This window comes from Crinia signifera, chromosome 3 (genome assembly GCF_055691185.1).
Source record: "Crinia signifera chromosome 3, ASM5569118v1, whole genome shotgun sequence".
Lineage (NCBI taxonomy): Eukaryota > Metazoa > Chordata > Amphibia > Anura > Myobatrachidae > Crinia > Crinia signifera.
The window spans coordinates 186,885,818-186,901,230 of record NC_139219.1 but is presented as its reverse complement, the minus strand read 5'-3'; the positions used below and the strand labels follow the sequence as shown (position 1 = coordinate 186,901,230).

Genomic DNA, 15,413 nt, shown 5'->3' with positions numbered 1-15,413 from the left:
TCTTTTGAGGCTGTGCGGGAGGAGGAGGTACATTTTGGGTATGAAGAATATCCACCCTGGCAGCTAACATGGACAATTCCCTCTGAACCCTCTGCGTTTGCTGAGTGTTAGTGGAAAGCTGTGAAGCCACAGAATCCAACAAGGTTTTTATGTTGGAGGCCCACGCAGGCTCCTGCTCGTTTGCCTGCGACTGCCCCGCAAGCTGTGGGGGAACCCCACTGATCTGGGTGTCAGCACTACTGGGCTGTGGTGACATACAAGCCTCACAAGTAACCTGGGACTGTGACTTGGGCACAAACTTGGTGCTACACACCATGCAAGTGAACTTTTTCACCATGATGAGATAATACTACAATGTCTGTAGTAACAAACACAACCCCCACGCAGTCACACACGTGCACACACTGCTGGATGTGTTTCCTCTGAGTGAAAACAGACTATGTGCTTGCTTTACCGTGTCTGTAACTAATCAGTGGGGAAAAAACAGAGCAATTGGGGAGCCAAGTGCACCCTTAACCTGAACTCACAGATCTGGGTGAGCTGGTAACGCTAAACACAGTGATATAACAACACAGTGTCTGAGTAAGCTAGATAGCGCAGCAGCGCTAGATCGCTATAAAAAAACCTGCTGTCTCTGCCGTGCTGCAAGTACCCGGATCCACCACGCCAGTGAGGAGCCCTGTAATGGAGTCTGGCAGCGTGTGAAGAAGCAGGAAGTGACAGCGCGCGCCCAGCAGAGCTTGGTCCCGCTCTGAGTGAAGCCCCGCCCCCTTACACGGAGCTGGCGCTTACATGTATTTATACTGACATTATCAAAGGTGTAAAATATATATCATACATTATACCCTGAGGGGTGTCCCTGGTGGTCCAGCGGCAGCACCCCTATGCCAGTTTTCAGACGCGGTGTTCACGCGGTCCCTGCTGGAGAGCCGCCATTACTAGCCGTCGTCTAGCCGCACCAGCAATGGCTGCGGGGACCCCTTGTGGGACCCCCAGCCTGTACTCACCACCGATGTCTTCAGACCTGTCAGGGGTGTGCGGCGGCTAGGGGACTTGCTCGCTACAGCGCAATGCTGTGCGGTGACAAGTCCCACGCAGGACTGGATTGTCCTGTAGCAGGGTCAGCTCTGCACCTGAAGAGGCCGGGGACTGACCCTTCCCCTGACACCCACGAAGCAGGACAGCTGTGTGGTCACTACAGCGCCCCAAAATAACAAACTTGAAAATAAATGTAGAAAAAACTCTGGAGCATCCAGAAGCACTGCCTCTCCTGAGGCACATTTTTCAAAACTGACTAGTGGAGGGAGATTGAGGGGAGGAGCCAGTGCACCCACACTGAAAGTTCTTTTATGTGCCTGTCTCTCCTGCGGAGGTCTCAATCCCCATAGTAGTGAAGCCCAGTATCCCATTGGACGGTAGAGAAAAAAACATTAAAAACTCATGTTGACCTTTTAAATGTCGACCTTTGAACCCTGTCTTCCTTTTCACTGTCGGCCTCTGGACTCTGTCGGCCATTAATGGTCGACCATATGATTGTAGACCTAGACACTGTAGATCTGTAGTGTTCATTCTAGCACCCGCCATATAACTTCTGCCCCAGGCCTCACTGACTCTGCCCAGGCCTCAGCGACTCTCTTCTACCCTCCCCCCCACCACCACCACCCACAGCTCTCCCTACAGGAAGATTCATGATGGCGCCGCAATGGCTGCCTAGGAACAGTGCACTTAGTACAGTTATCACATAGAAGACACGGGATACATTTGGCTGTCTCTGCTCACACTGTTCTGTGCTCATACTGTTACCCACCTGGCTGCTGCAATGACCAGTGGCGCCGCTGATGGCTGCCTAGGCGCTGTGCAGCTCGGCGGGTATATGTTCTCTGTGTGATCAACTATTGTCTCTGCTTATATTGTCACCTACCTGGCTGCTGCAGCGACCAGTGGCGCCGCTGATGGCTGCCTAGGCGCTGTGCAGCTTGGCGGGTATGTGTTCCCTGTGCGACAACTGTACTGTCTCTGCTTTATTGTTAACCACCTGGCTGCTGCAACATCAAGTGGTGCCGCTGAATGGCTGCCTAGGCGCTGTGCAGTTTGGCGGGTATGTGTTCCCGTGTTAAAACTGTACTGACCCTGCTTAGATTGCTACCCACCTGGCTGCTGCATCGACCAGTGGCGCCGCTGATGGCTGCCTAGGCGCTGCACAGCTTGGCGGGCATGTGCCCCCCGCATGTAACCTCTTAATGTAACGTATGTAATGTCCACCCCCCCCTTCATCCCTGCTTGATGCTGCACTGTAATCCACAAAAAAATCCTAGTGTGCACAAGCACACATGGCCAATAAAGTTGATTCTATTCTATTTGAAAACCTATGCAGTTCCTCTTCCCTGCAGCGACACCCCAGACAGGGAAGCAGAATCTGCATAGGTTTTCAAATATGGCGGGTGCTAGAATGAACACTAGATCTAATACCATAACCGTTGGAAAGGGGTCTCAGCCGCGTGAGACCCATGTACAAAATCCCACGATTTATAATCTGAAAGGGGTATTAATTTAATGTTGGAATAGGTGACTACAGGTAAGGCTAAACAGAGAACAAACGCTTCATACAATTATTATTACAATTTTATTTATAAGGCGCCACAAGTGTTTCACAGCGCCGTACAATTCAAAAGGTCTTAAAATGATACAACCAGTCTTTTATTGTGTGTTCTAAATGGATTCTATGATTTTAGATATCAAGCAGTACTTGCACCTGAAACACATTTACAATAACAATTTGTTTAAAAATGTACAGATCTTTTAGCTGAAGTTTTAAGGTACGTACAGATTTAGCTGTCCAATCTGGTGGGAACAAAAACCTGGAAATGTATGGGAGCATAGGACAATCAAAAATGTCCACCCAAATGCAGGAAAACAGAAAAAAACATATGCTTTTATAAATTTGTTATATCAGAATGATTTAAACAATTTGTCTGACTGAGCACTGTCTGTTTTAAAAAATTTGGGAACAATTTTTTGCTTGTCATTTGCTCCCATACATTTCCAGGTTTTTGTTCCCACCTGATAGATTGGACAGATAAATCTGTATGTGTGTACCTTTAGAAAGAATATATACAATAGGTCAGATGTGCACATAATTCCTCAGTACTGATTTCTGCTTACATCTGCATACACCTGCATAGGCATTGAGCATAAAAATCAAGACACATAACCAGCTAGGCTGCCAGAAACTACATACAGCAAATTGGCTCTTATGCCCCCATATCTTATGTAGGGGGGATATTTATAAACCTTTTTTTTTTTGGGGGGGGGGGGGGGTGGACTACGGCCGATAACAATATCGTCTGCCGGTCCCGATATTGCGTGTACACACTGAGCGATATCGTTCCCCTTATATCACTCAGTGATGTCACCAGAGCTTGCTGAACAGGAAGGTTGTTTGGCTGTGTAGCCAAATTGACATGCATGTTCAGAAAATATAAATCATCATTAATGGCGCAAGCGAGCAGTTAACCATACTGAGTGTACATACTAGATGATATTGTGAACGATATTGTTAAGAAGTCACTTTCTGAGCTATATTGTTGCCAACATGCTCAAGTGTGCATGGGGTTTATCATTTTATAAACCTTGCTAGATAAATTATGAAAATTCATTTCACTTTATCTCTCTATATTTTAATACATCTTCAAAGAGACCACAGCTGACAGTTACAACTTGGTAATGGATTTTCTCTTTCATCCATCCTGGTGACACAGCTCAACCATGGGATGTAGGAGGATCCGCAGGAGCCAGGCACCTATGCTAAAGCTTTGAGAGGGGCAGGCTCCTCCCTCCTGCATCCTAGCACTCCCAAGTTTGTTTTAGTTGCCCACCGAAGTGGGCGCTATGCTGAAGGGCTGCTGAAGCAGCCATGTTTTAGGGTAGCTAGGTGTTTGTTTTGTTATTATTTCAACTAGTTAGTGCAGGTATGCAGTGTGAGGCTTTCCTCACATTGACAGCGCAGCAGAGGCTGACAGAAGCATGTGAACCTCCTCACAGAGAGGTCTCCTGGGCCCTGGGGAACTCCTTAGCCGGCTCCCTGCTTGGGGGGGGGGGGCGGGGGAATGGGCAACAGACACCCTGCGATGGCGGCCACCATCTTGGAAAGGGTTTACACGCTGAACTCCTTTGGCGTTGAAGCCTGTTACAGGAGCTCAGCGCAGCTGGGCGCTGCCAAGTGATCCTGAGTGGAGGGGAGACACTGGAACGCAGAAGAAACACTTGGTAGGAGCGGCTTACAGGGGGGAGGGTGCCAAAAAAAAGCTCCCCTCCCCGCTGAAGCAGGGACTTGGTCTCTTCCTTTACTCTGTCCTGATACCCTTTCTTCCCACTATCTGCAGAGAGAGTGACAGTTTCTTCCAGTGGCGTAACTAAGTTTTGGCCGCCCCCCCCCCCCCCCCCGCCAAGCACCCCCAATCCCCCACCGCCCATGCAAACCCCCCCCCCCCCAATCCCCTGCAGCCTTACCTATCGCGCTGGTCCCGGCGGCTCCGTTCTTCTTCTGCTGAGGACCACCACAAAATGGCCGCCCCCATACAGCAGACAGTTTCAGAGAACTGTGTGCTATATGGGGGCGGCCATTTTGTGGTGGTCCTCAGCAGAAGAACGGAGCCGCCGGGACCAGCGAGATAGGTAAGTCTGCGGGGGATTGGGGAGGGGTGTAACTATAGCACCGCGGCCCCCGGCGCCCCCAAATGCACAGCGCCCCCCCGCGGGGGCTGCGGTGCTATAGTTACGCCGCTGGTTTCTTCTGAGGCAGTGCTTTCCCCAGTGACCACTGAGGGTCTATTACAGCAGCAGACAGCGAAGTACACTGGTGTATTGCTTTGTACAAACGCCTGACTTGTTGCACTGTAATGGCCCCCATACATAGAGCCGACTTGTCCTAAGGACAAGTCTGACCCAATTCTCCTCCGAGCCGCCCAGCAGCTCCCCGGGAGGCTCACATACGATTTAGGACTTGATGTGCCATTTTTTTACATGCGATAAATCGCATGCGATTTATCACATGTAAAAAAAATAACAGGGATCTGCAGGGAGGTGAGGAGCAGTGGGGGAGGGCGGCGGCTCTCAAATGAGTGGCCGGCTGGGGAGGAAGCAGTGGGGCAGCAGCCGTAATCAGATCAGTGCTGGGGCGGGCAGCGGTGACCATCAGTCACCACTGTCCAGCGCCGTAGCGGGCGGGCAGCGGCGGCTATTACATCTTTAAAATAATTTGTCAAATGACTCTCCGGCTTTTGATTGGCTGAGATAGAGCACTCTCAGCCAATCAGCGGCCGTGGAGGGAGTGCTCTATATCAACCAATCATTAGCAGGGCAGTCATTTGACATGTTATTTTAAGTTGTAATTGCCGCGGCTGCAGTGCCCGCCAGCTACGGCGCTGGACAGTGGAGACTGATGGTCACTGCCGCCCGCCCCAGCACTGATCTGATTACCACCACCGCCTGCTGCAGTGCACATAGAAACATTGCAGGTACGAAAAAACACCTGCGATATTTCACTGATGTGTCTGATTGCGACACATCTTACGTCCCGCCGGTCCGACCCCTGGGGCCGGGTCCGATACGCACAGGACCGCGCATCGGACCTGATGCCACGTCATGAAGAACCGATTTGGTCCGATTTATCGGGCCGATTGATCGCAATCGGCCGAAATCGGTCCAAATCGGCTCGATGTATGCCCACCTTTAGTGTTTAACATAACAGAAAGGTGTAATGCTGCTGTGCTAGGGGAGGGAGCGTCTGCCATGTTAATTAACTTCAAGTTTTGTGGGGTTAATTTAACTGCTGAACAGATGGACCATGGGGATTTGTGCCCTGCATGCAAATCTGTGCCCAGTGGGGCGCAAGCCCAGAGGGCTGAGCAACCTGAGCCTGCGTAGGCAGCGGCTCTGGGAAGGTCTGTGTCTGCCTTGGTACAGGCTCTAAATCACAGGTCTTCAACCTGTGGCCCTCCAGATGTTGTGAAACTACATGTCCCAGCATGCCCTGACAGCTTTGGCATGCTCTTATAGGAAAAAATGTGGCAATGCATGCTGGGACATGTAGTTTCACAACATCTGGAGGGCCATAGGTTGAAGACCCATGCAAAATAGACAGAGGGATGAGTTAGTTAGATCTCCTATGCCATTTTCATCCCCACAGCCTTCTGTTGGCTCTATTCCTCTCTCTCAGGGGGACCCTGTATTGTTACAGGCTATGCAGGACACTGCTCAGAGTGTACACAAAATGAATACCTTTATGGAACAGTTTGCTAAGGATCCTGAGGTTTCACCCAGTTAGATCTCCTATGCCATTTTCATCCCCACAGCCTTCTGTTGGCTCTATTCCTCTCTCTCAGGGGGACCCTGTATTGTTACAGGCTATGCAGGACACTGCTCAGAGTGTACACAAAATGAATACCTTTATGGAACAGTTTGCTAAGGATCCTGAGGTTTCACCCAGGCACTTTTTTATCCACACCACCTCTTCTTAATGTAGACTCTGAGGAAGAAGGAGAGTGTGCTGAAGAGATATTTTTGGATCAGCGGGAAGAGAGATTGAATCCTCTGTCCCTGGTTTTGAAGATTTGATCTTGGCTGTTAAACAGGCATTAAATCTGTCTGATGTGGATATGATTCATCAGCAGGTTGTGTTTAGAGACGCGGTTACCCTTCCTTCAGATGAAGGCATGCAAGAACTGTTGGGGGAGGGGGGGGGCGGCATGGAAATCGCCTGATAAAAAGCTCCTTATGCCCAAAAGGTTTTCGAGCTTATATCCCAAGCTTGAGGAGCATGTTAAATTGTGGGAAAAGATTCTACTTGTGGATGCCCCGATGGCCAGGCTGTCTAAAACTACAGCTTTGTCTGTGCAAGGGAATGCTGCGTTCAAAGACCCTGTGGATAAAAAAAATTTGGGTTGTTTGAAAGCAGGTTTTGAAGGAGTTGGTTTTACTTTAAGGCCCATTATTGCATGGAACCTACCTCTTAAAGAAAAAAGATTTCTCGGAGGCAGTTATCCAAACTATGATTAGTGCACGGAAACCGGTTTCAGCAGCAAATTATTATAGAGTCTGGAAGACGTACATTAGATGGTGTGAGAGACAGAAAGTTCACACTTCCAGATTTAAGGTTTCTAGACTTCTGGAATTTCTCCAGGATGGTTTTTCCACTGGGTTAAGCCTATAATCCTTGAAGGTGCAGTTGTCAGCTTTGTCCGTTTTCTTTCAAAAAAGGGATTTTTGTAAGAACTTACCGTTCGAATCCCTTTCTCTGATATGGTCCTGGTGACACAGCTCAACACTGGGATGTAGGAGGGTCCGAAGGAGCCAGGCACCTATCCTAAAGTTTTAGAGGGTAGGCTCCTCCCCTACTGCATCCCTGGACTCTTCAGTTCAATCTTTCAAAGCCACTGGAATACATAACTCAGTACAAACGCTTGCACATATTATATGCACATTTTATAACAGAAAACTGTTAACTTTTAACCATTTTAACATGAACATCATGAAACTTCTGGCATACTTACTGAGCGTAAGGGAGGGATCGCTGTGTCACCAGGACCATATCAGAGAAAGGGATTCGAACGGTAAGTTCTTACAAAAATCCCTTTTTCTCTTTCAATGGTCCTGGTGACACAGCTCAACACTGGGACGTTCCAGAGCCGGTCCTTTGGGAGGGTACGCTCAGGTCTGCAGCTCTCAGCACTGCTCGCCCGAATGATGCGTCCTCCGACGCGAACTCATGGAATCTATAGAATTTGGCAAATGTGTGAACAGATGACCAAGTGGCAGCTCTGCAAACCTGCTCAGCTGTGGCCCCATGTCGAACCGCCCAAGAGGTGGCAACTGACCTGGTGGTATGCGCATTTATTTTGGCCGGTACTGGTCTACCCACTTTGGTGTATGCAAAGGCTATCACAGACCGCAACCACCTAGCAATAGTCTGCTTAGATGCAGGCCAACCAATTTTGTGTACGTCATACAATACCAACAATGTGTCAGTCTTCCTGACACTCTTCACTCTGTCCACATATATGCGTAAGGCACGCACAACATCCAAAGTTCTCAACTTGTCCCTTTTCTTAGAACCCTCTGGGGGTTGAAACACAGGTAGAACTATCTCCTGATTTAAATGGAAGGTAGATACCACCTTCGGTAAAAACTGAGGCACTGTTCTTAAAACAGCCCTGTCATCATGAAAAATTAAGAAGGGAGATTTACATGACAAAGCTCCCAATTCTGAAACTCTTTTAGCAGATGCTACTGCTAACAAAAACACTAGCTTCCACGTGAGAAACTTAAAGTCAGCCGACCTTAAAGGTTCAAAAGGTGCCTTTTGAAGGCATTCCAAAACCAGTGATAGATCCCAAGGTGCTACTGGTTGCTTGTATGGAGGTTTCAACCTGGATACTCCTTGTAAAAAGGTTTGAATTTCCGGCAAAATGGCTATCTTTTTCTGGAAATAGATGGACAAGGCCGAAATCTGCACCTTCAGTGACTGAAGGCTTAGGCCCGATGAAAAACCATCTTGTAAAAATTCCATCATTCTTGATAGCTTAAAATGAGATGTATGAGCCTTTCTTCTCTCACACCATCGAATATAAGTCTTCCAGACTCTATAATAATTTGCCGAAGATACAGCTTTTCTGGCTTTTATCATCGTCTGTACTACTGCCTCAGAAAACCCTTTTCTTTTCAAAATGGTGGTTTCAATAGCCAGGCCGTCAAAATCAATCGATCTGAATCCAGGTGATTGAATGGGCCTTGTCTTAGAAGGTCTGGTCTCAGAGGTAGACGCCATGAGTCCACAGACAACCTCTGAAGCCTCGAGTACCAGGATCTCCTTGGCCAATCTGGGGCCACTAAGATCACTGGAACCTTCTGCCCCTGTATTTTCTTCAGAAGTCTCGGTAACATTGGTACTGGTGGGAATGCATAAAGGAGATCTCCCTGCCATTGAATAGTCATGGCATCCACTGCCTCCGCTAGTGGATCCCTTGTTCTGGCATAGAACCTGGGCACCTGACGGTTGATCCTGGATGCCATCAGGTCCACATCCGGAGTTCCCCACATCGAAGTGATTTGTTGAAACACCTGAGGGTGTAAGCTCCATTCCCCTTCCTTGAGCTCCTCCCTGCTCAGGAAGTCGGCTTCTATATTCTCTATTCCTGGGATGAATATAGCCGATACAGCTGGAACATTCTGTTCCGCCCATAGGAAGATTCTGGATACCTCCCACATGGCCAATCTGCTGCGTGTACCTCCCTGGTGATTCAGATACGCCACAGCTGTGGCATTGTCGGTCTGAATCCTCAAAGGGAGGTTCTGTAACCTGTCTCCCGCCAAGGAAATCACTTTCCAGACAGCTCTCAGCTCCAAGATGTTGATTGGTAACGCTGATTCCTCTGCCGTCCACAGGCCCTGGAGCCTGAGATCCAGGACTATTGCCCCCCAGCCCCTGAGACTGGCGTCGGTAGTTACTATCAACCAGTCCCAGGTCTGTAATGACCGACCCCACTGAAGGGAATCTACTTCTGTCCACCATTTCAAGGATTCTCGGGTGTCCGAAGACAGCACTATCATCTCGGATTTCATGGTCAAAGTGTTTCCTGACCAGGCTGACAAAATGTTCCATTGGAACCTCCGAGAGTGGAACCTGGCAAATTGAAGCGTCTCGAATGACGCCACCATCTTCCCCAGGAGCTTGAGGCACCTCCATACTGAAATGCTCTGAGCCCTGAGAATCTCCTGGACTAGGGTGACCAGATCCCTGGCCTTTACCTCCGGGAGGAATACCCGATGAAGATGGGTGTCCAGTATGACTCCCAAGAATTGGAGCCTTTGTGACGGTACCAACTGAGATTTTTGCAAATTTAAAATCCAGCCGTGAGCCTGCAAAAAACTGATGGCCTCTGCCAAGTGACTCTGCAGCATGGCTGCTGACTCTGCTTTGAACAGGAGATCGTCCAAATAGGGTATTACTGTGATTCCCCTGAGCCTCAGCACCGCCGCCATTACTGACATTATCTTTGTGAATACCCTTGGCGCGGTTGCTAGCCCAAAGGGTAACGCCCGGAATTGTAAATGCAGGTCTCCTATGGCAAACCTCAACAAGGTCTGATGCTCCGGGTGTATAGGAACGTGCAAATATGCGTCCTGGACATCCATGGACGCCAAAAATTCTCCCTGGTCCAGACTCAGTAGTACTGACCGTAGAGACTCCATTTTGAAATGGTCTACCCATAAATGAACATTTAGAGACTTCAAATTTAGTATTGGTCTGAAAGACCCGTCTGGTTTGGGCACCAGGAACAGCGTGGAGTAAAAGCCTTTCTTCCACTCTGTCTTGGGGACTAGTGTAACCACCCCTTTTTCCAAAAGGGAGTGCGCTGCTCTCACAAGAGCTGTACGCAGCCGTGCCTCCTTTGGTAAGGATGTGGGAATGAACCTCTTCGGAGGTGGCCCTCTGAAAGGGATTTTGTAACCCTGTGTTATGATGTCTAGCACCCAGGCATCCTGGCCTAGAGAAGCCCAAGCGTCCCTGAAGTGTGTGAGACGCCCGCCCACTTTTGTCACTGTCGGGCAAAGCCCCTGACAGTCATGCAGAGGGTTTATCCTCTCCTTTATTGGCAGGCTTCTTGTGAAAGGAGCCAAATTTTGACTTTTGTGTCTTGCCTCTAGAGGGCTGAAACCTTCCCCTGAAAGACTGTCCTCGAAAGGACGCACCACCTCTAGGGGAGGACCGAAAGGACGGCTTAAAAGCAGAAAATCTGGATGTCTGCTTTGCTGAGGAGGCCGGCAGGAATGTACTTTTGCCGCCTGTGGCCTGTTTTATAATCTCCTCTAATTCGGTACCAAAGAGTACCTTTCCTTTGAAGGCTAATGTTTCCAGAGCCTTCTTGGACTCATTGTCTGCTTCCCAGGCTTTAAGCCAAAGCACTCTCCTGGCATTAATGGAGACTGTGGACACTCTGGTTGCCATTTTAATAGCTTCCTCCTCTGCTTCAACTGCATATTCTGCTGCTGCCTTAATCTTTTCTGCAAGCAGTAATGCACCCGGGTCAGCCTGCAGCATGGTGCATAATTCACCAGCCCACTCAATCATGGCCTTAGAAACCCAGGCTGAAGCAATAAGGGGTCGTAAGGTAAACCCCACCCCTTCAAAGATAGCCTTGAGGTTTCCCTCCAGCTTTTTATCCACAGAATCTTTAAAAGCTGCACCGCCTTGTACTGGTAATACAGTAGCCTTGGACAAACGTGCCACTGAAGCGTCCACAACTGGGACCCTTTCCCAGAGCTCCGCATGAGACTCTGGCATGGGGTACAGATTAAGGAATCGTTTTGGCATCTGAAGCCTCTTATCAGGAGTTTTCCAAGCCCCTTCTAACAATTCCTGTAACCCCTCATCTGAAGGAAAAGTAACAGCCTCCTTCCGCTGTCGCTTAAAAACACCTTTAACAGGAGTCTTATCCTCCACAGTCAGCTTTAAAGCCTGCTTTACAGCTACAATGAGATCCTCTATACCAGCAGCAGAGTTCTCTTCCAAATCATCACCCTGATCCCAGGGGATGTCAGTATACTCTCCTTCCTCTTCATCTACCACAGTAGTTAAAGCATAAGACCTTTTAGGGGTCCCTGCCACATCATCCATTTTGTCCAGCATTTCACTGAACCTGTTAATGCCTTTTGCAGTATCCTGCATCACCTGGATAAGTGCAGGATCTGCCTGGGTAAGAGGCAAGGAGCCAGACGACTGCTGAGATGATGGCATAGGTCTCTGTGATTCTACCAGCCCATCACTCTGCCTGTCCAAAAGCTGCACCAAAGCGTTTACTGACCTGCCTAGGGCCCTGGCCCACGCAGGTTCCATCTGCTCTGCCCTATGGGGATCACTGCCCATGGGTCTCACATCAGCGCAAGTAATACATAAGCCCCCCTTGGCCATCTGCTCAGGGACAAACTTTTGTGTGCAAACATTGCACGCGCTCAGTGCATTAAGGGCTCCCTCCCCCAAAACCACAGCCTGATGCTCAGACATGATGCAAGTGATAAATGTATATCTATCAGTATACACAGTGCAAACAATGTACAAGCGTTTATACAGAGCAATGCACCCAGCCACTTATCTGTCTGTTGGTTTCAACTGCGGGGAAGCGATGCCCAGGAAATCCAAGTCACTCTGCCAGGATCAGTAAGCCAGCTCAGCTCCGCTGCAAGCGTTCTGAAAGGCGCCAAAGTCAGAGTGAAGGAAGAGACCACAGGTCCCTGCTGCTGCGGGGTCCGTGACCTTTTGGCGCCAACCACCCCCAACAAGCCGCTCCTTAGGTAGGATTTCCTCGTTCCAGTGTCTCCCCCTCAAATGGGGATCACTTGGAACATGCCTGTCACAACGCTGCTGTCCTCTCATCTAGGAGCTCAGCGTGTAAGCTCCGCATAAAATGGCCGCCGCCATCACGGAGCGCCTGTCCCCCATGATCCCCACCTAAACGTGGAGCCGGTTTCAGGGTACTCCGGAGCCCAGGCAGCCTTTTAGAAAAGGCTATAAGCGCTGCACAGGGAGACCAGACAGTGTCTCCCCTGTGCACAGTGAGCTGACAGGACGCGCTTCTGTCAGCTCCTGCTGCGCAAGCAGTGTGAGGATTCACTATGAGAATCCTCACACTGTGCCTACCTAGCTAGGGTAAAAGTTAATAAAATAATAAAAATCCCCTAACTACTCTAATTCTTCGGCTGCTCCTGCAGCCCTTTAGAATAGCACCCACTCCAGTGGGCACCTAACACGAACTGAAGAGTCCAGGGATGCAGTAGGGGAGGAGCCTACCCTCTAAAACTTTAGGATAGGTGCCTGGCTCCTTCGGACCCTCCTACATCCCAGTGTTGAGCTGTGTCACCGGGACCATTGAAAGAGAAAGAAAGTGTCTCTGTTGCCGGAAATGCAGTCATTCCTCCAGGGGATTACCCGTCTTAAACCTCCATATAGACAACCAGTGGCACCTTGGGAACAGTCACTGGTGTTGGCAATACTGCAGAAACCTCCGTTTGAACCATTAAGGTCGGCTGACCTTAAGTTTCTGACCTGGAAACTGACGTTTCTATTGGCTATTTCATCGTCTAGACGTGTGTCTGAATTAGGGGCTTTGTCTTGCAAGTCTCCTTTTCTGAGGTTTCATGAAGATAGGGCTGATTTGAGAACAGTGCCAACATTTTAGCCTAAAGTGGTATCCACTTTTCATTGAAACCAGGAAATCGTGCTCCCGGTGTTTTGTTGGATGTTGTTCGCGCACTGCGCATTTATGTGGACAGAGTGAAGAAGTTTCGTAAAACGGACTTGTTGCTAGTACTGTATGACTTACATAAGAGAGGATGGCAAGCTTCTAAGCAGACCACTGCTAGGTGGTTACGGTCAGTTATTGGCTTTTCCTATACTAAAGTTGGCAGATCAGTGCCCTCCAGAATTAATGCCATACCACCAGGTCGGTTGCTTCCTCTTGGGCTGTGCATCATGGGGCTACTGCGGAGCAAGTATGCAGGGCTGCCACTTGGTCCTCTGTTCACACTTTCACCAAATTCTACAGGTACCATGAGTTCGTGTCGGAGGACGCTTCATTTGGGCAAGCAGCGATGAGAACTACGGGCCTGAGTGTACCCTCCCAAAGGACCGGCTCTTGAACATCCCATGGTTGAGCTGTGTCACCAGGATGGATGAAAGAGAAAAGTAGATTTTTGTAAGAACTTACCGTTCGAATCCCTTTCTCTGAATCCATCCTGGTGACACAGCGATCCCTCCCTTACGCTCAGTAAGTTATACCGTTTCACGTGTTGTCATGTTATATGGTTGTTATTTGATTGTGCATATTAATATGTTTAGGCGTTGTATTGAGTAATGTATCCTAGTGTGCTCTGGAAGTTGAACTGAGGAATGCTTTAAGCTTTAGCATAGGTGCCTGACTCCTGCGGACCCTCCTACATCCCACCGTTGAGCTGTGTCACCATGATGGATTCAGAGAAAGGGATTCGAACGGTAAGTTCTTACAAAAATCTACTTTTCTCTTTCATCCATCCTGGTGACACAGCTCAACCATAGGACGTTCAAGAGACGGTCCTTTGGGAGGGTACACTCAGGCCCGCAGTTCTCATCGTTGAGCTGTGTCACCATGATGGATTCAGAGAAAGGGATTTGAAAGGTAAATTCTTACAAAAATCCCCTTATAGCTGTTCTGTACTAGAGATTAAAATGATAAAAATGTTATTTGATTTTTGAGGCAGATTATACAAAAATCCAGACAAACCATAAAATCAGATACGATAGTTTATATGAGGTGCCTATATGAATAGAAATGCTTATTCTTACCCCCTCCACATGGGTAACACTCCTGAACTGGACACAAGCTTCAGAATGGCAACCATTCCAGAATTATGTTTGATAACCAACATGGTTCAGTTTTTTACCCACTCTCAAAATGGGTATAAACTCAAGGTCATAGATAGGGAGTTTTCTGGTCACATACAACCCTCTCACATCACTAAGCTGGATCGGACCTGGGATGCCTTCACACTAGGGGATTATTCTGATTCACTCGGAAAGGCACAATCACTCTCTAATGGACAAAACCATATGCACTGCAGGTGGGGCAGATTTACCGTGCAGATTTAGATTTTCGTGTACTTTAAACTGATATCTATATTGCTGTGTAAAATTAAAGCAGCCATTATTTACCCTGCACAGAAACAATAAAACACTCAAATCTATCTCTCTCTCTGCACATGTTACATCAACCCCACCTGCAGTGCATATGGTTCTGTCCATAAGAGAGTGATTGTGCCTTTCTTAGTGAATCAGAATAACCCCCTAAATCTGGGTTGCCTATTATACAAATGGTGGCCCGGGTTTAATACTTCTTATAACCCAGGTCAAATTGCCGGTAAGCCAACCCAGGTTATAAACTTCTTTCACACCACACCTTGGCCCAGGTCCATACGTCACCAACCCATCAATAACCTGGGTTCAAGGTGCAATGTGAAAGGGGTAATACCTTCCAACCATCCCAATTTCAGCAGGACCATCCCGTGGCGAGTGGGATGTTGGGGACCCTATGTAACAAGTGTTGAATGGATGACGCACACATTGTCCACACTGCCAGGAGAGGATGGAGGTTGCCCTGCACTTCTGGGAAAGTTCCAAGGGTGGCAAGAATGATGTATTACACATGGTAATGCCTTGTACACACGGCAGCGATAGGGGCTGATATCGCTGGGAATATGGTCGCTGGGGACCATATTGCCAGTGATGGGAGTGCGCCCCGCCGATGTGCACGCTCCCGTTTTCAGCCCCGTTCTAATCGCTGGTCGCAGGAGCTTGCTGATTACCTCTGCGGCACCGCCGGCATAGG

At 48.7% G+C, this 15,413-nt stretch overlaps 1 protein-coding gene across 5 annotated transcripts in view; it reads right to left on the bottom strand.

Moving 5' to 3' along the window:
• Nucleotides 1-15,413, bottom strand: part of ORC3 (origin recognition complex subunit 3) — a 118,837-nt gene that overhangs the window by 102,164 nt on the left and 1,260 nt on the right. The window contains exon 1 of one of the 5 annotated variants that reach the window (XM_083177102.1): nt 13,491-13,645. The exons of 3 other annotated variants lie outside the window; for them this stretch is intronic. In XM_083177102.1, coding sequence (XP_083033228.1) covers nt 13,491-13,605 — 115 coding nt within the window. In that variant the 5' untranslated portion in view covers nt 13,606-13,645. Of the gene's footprint in view, nt 1-13,376; nt 13,457-13,490; nt 13,646-15,413 lie in introns of those variants that run through there. One more of the 5 variants, XM_083177104.1, reaches the window with a different exon arrangement.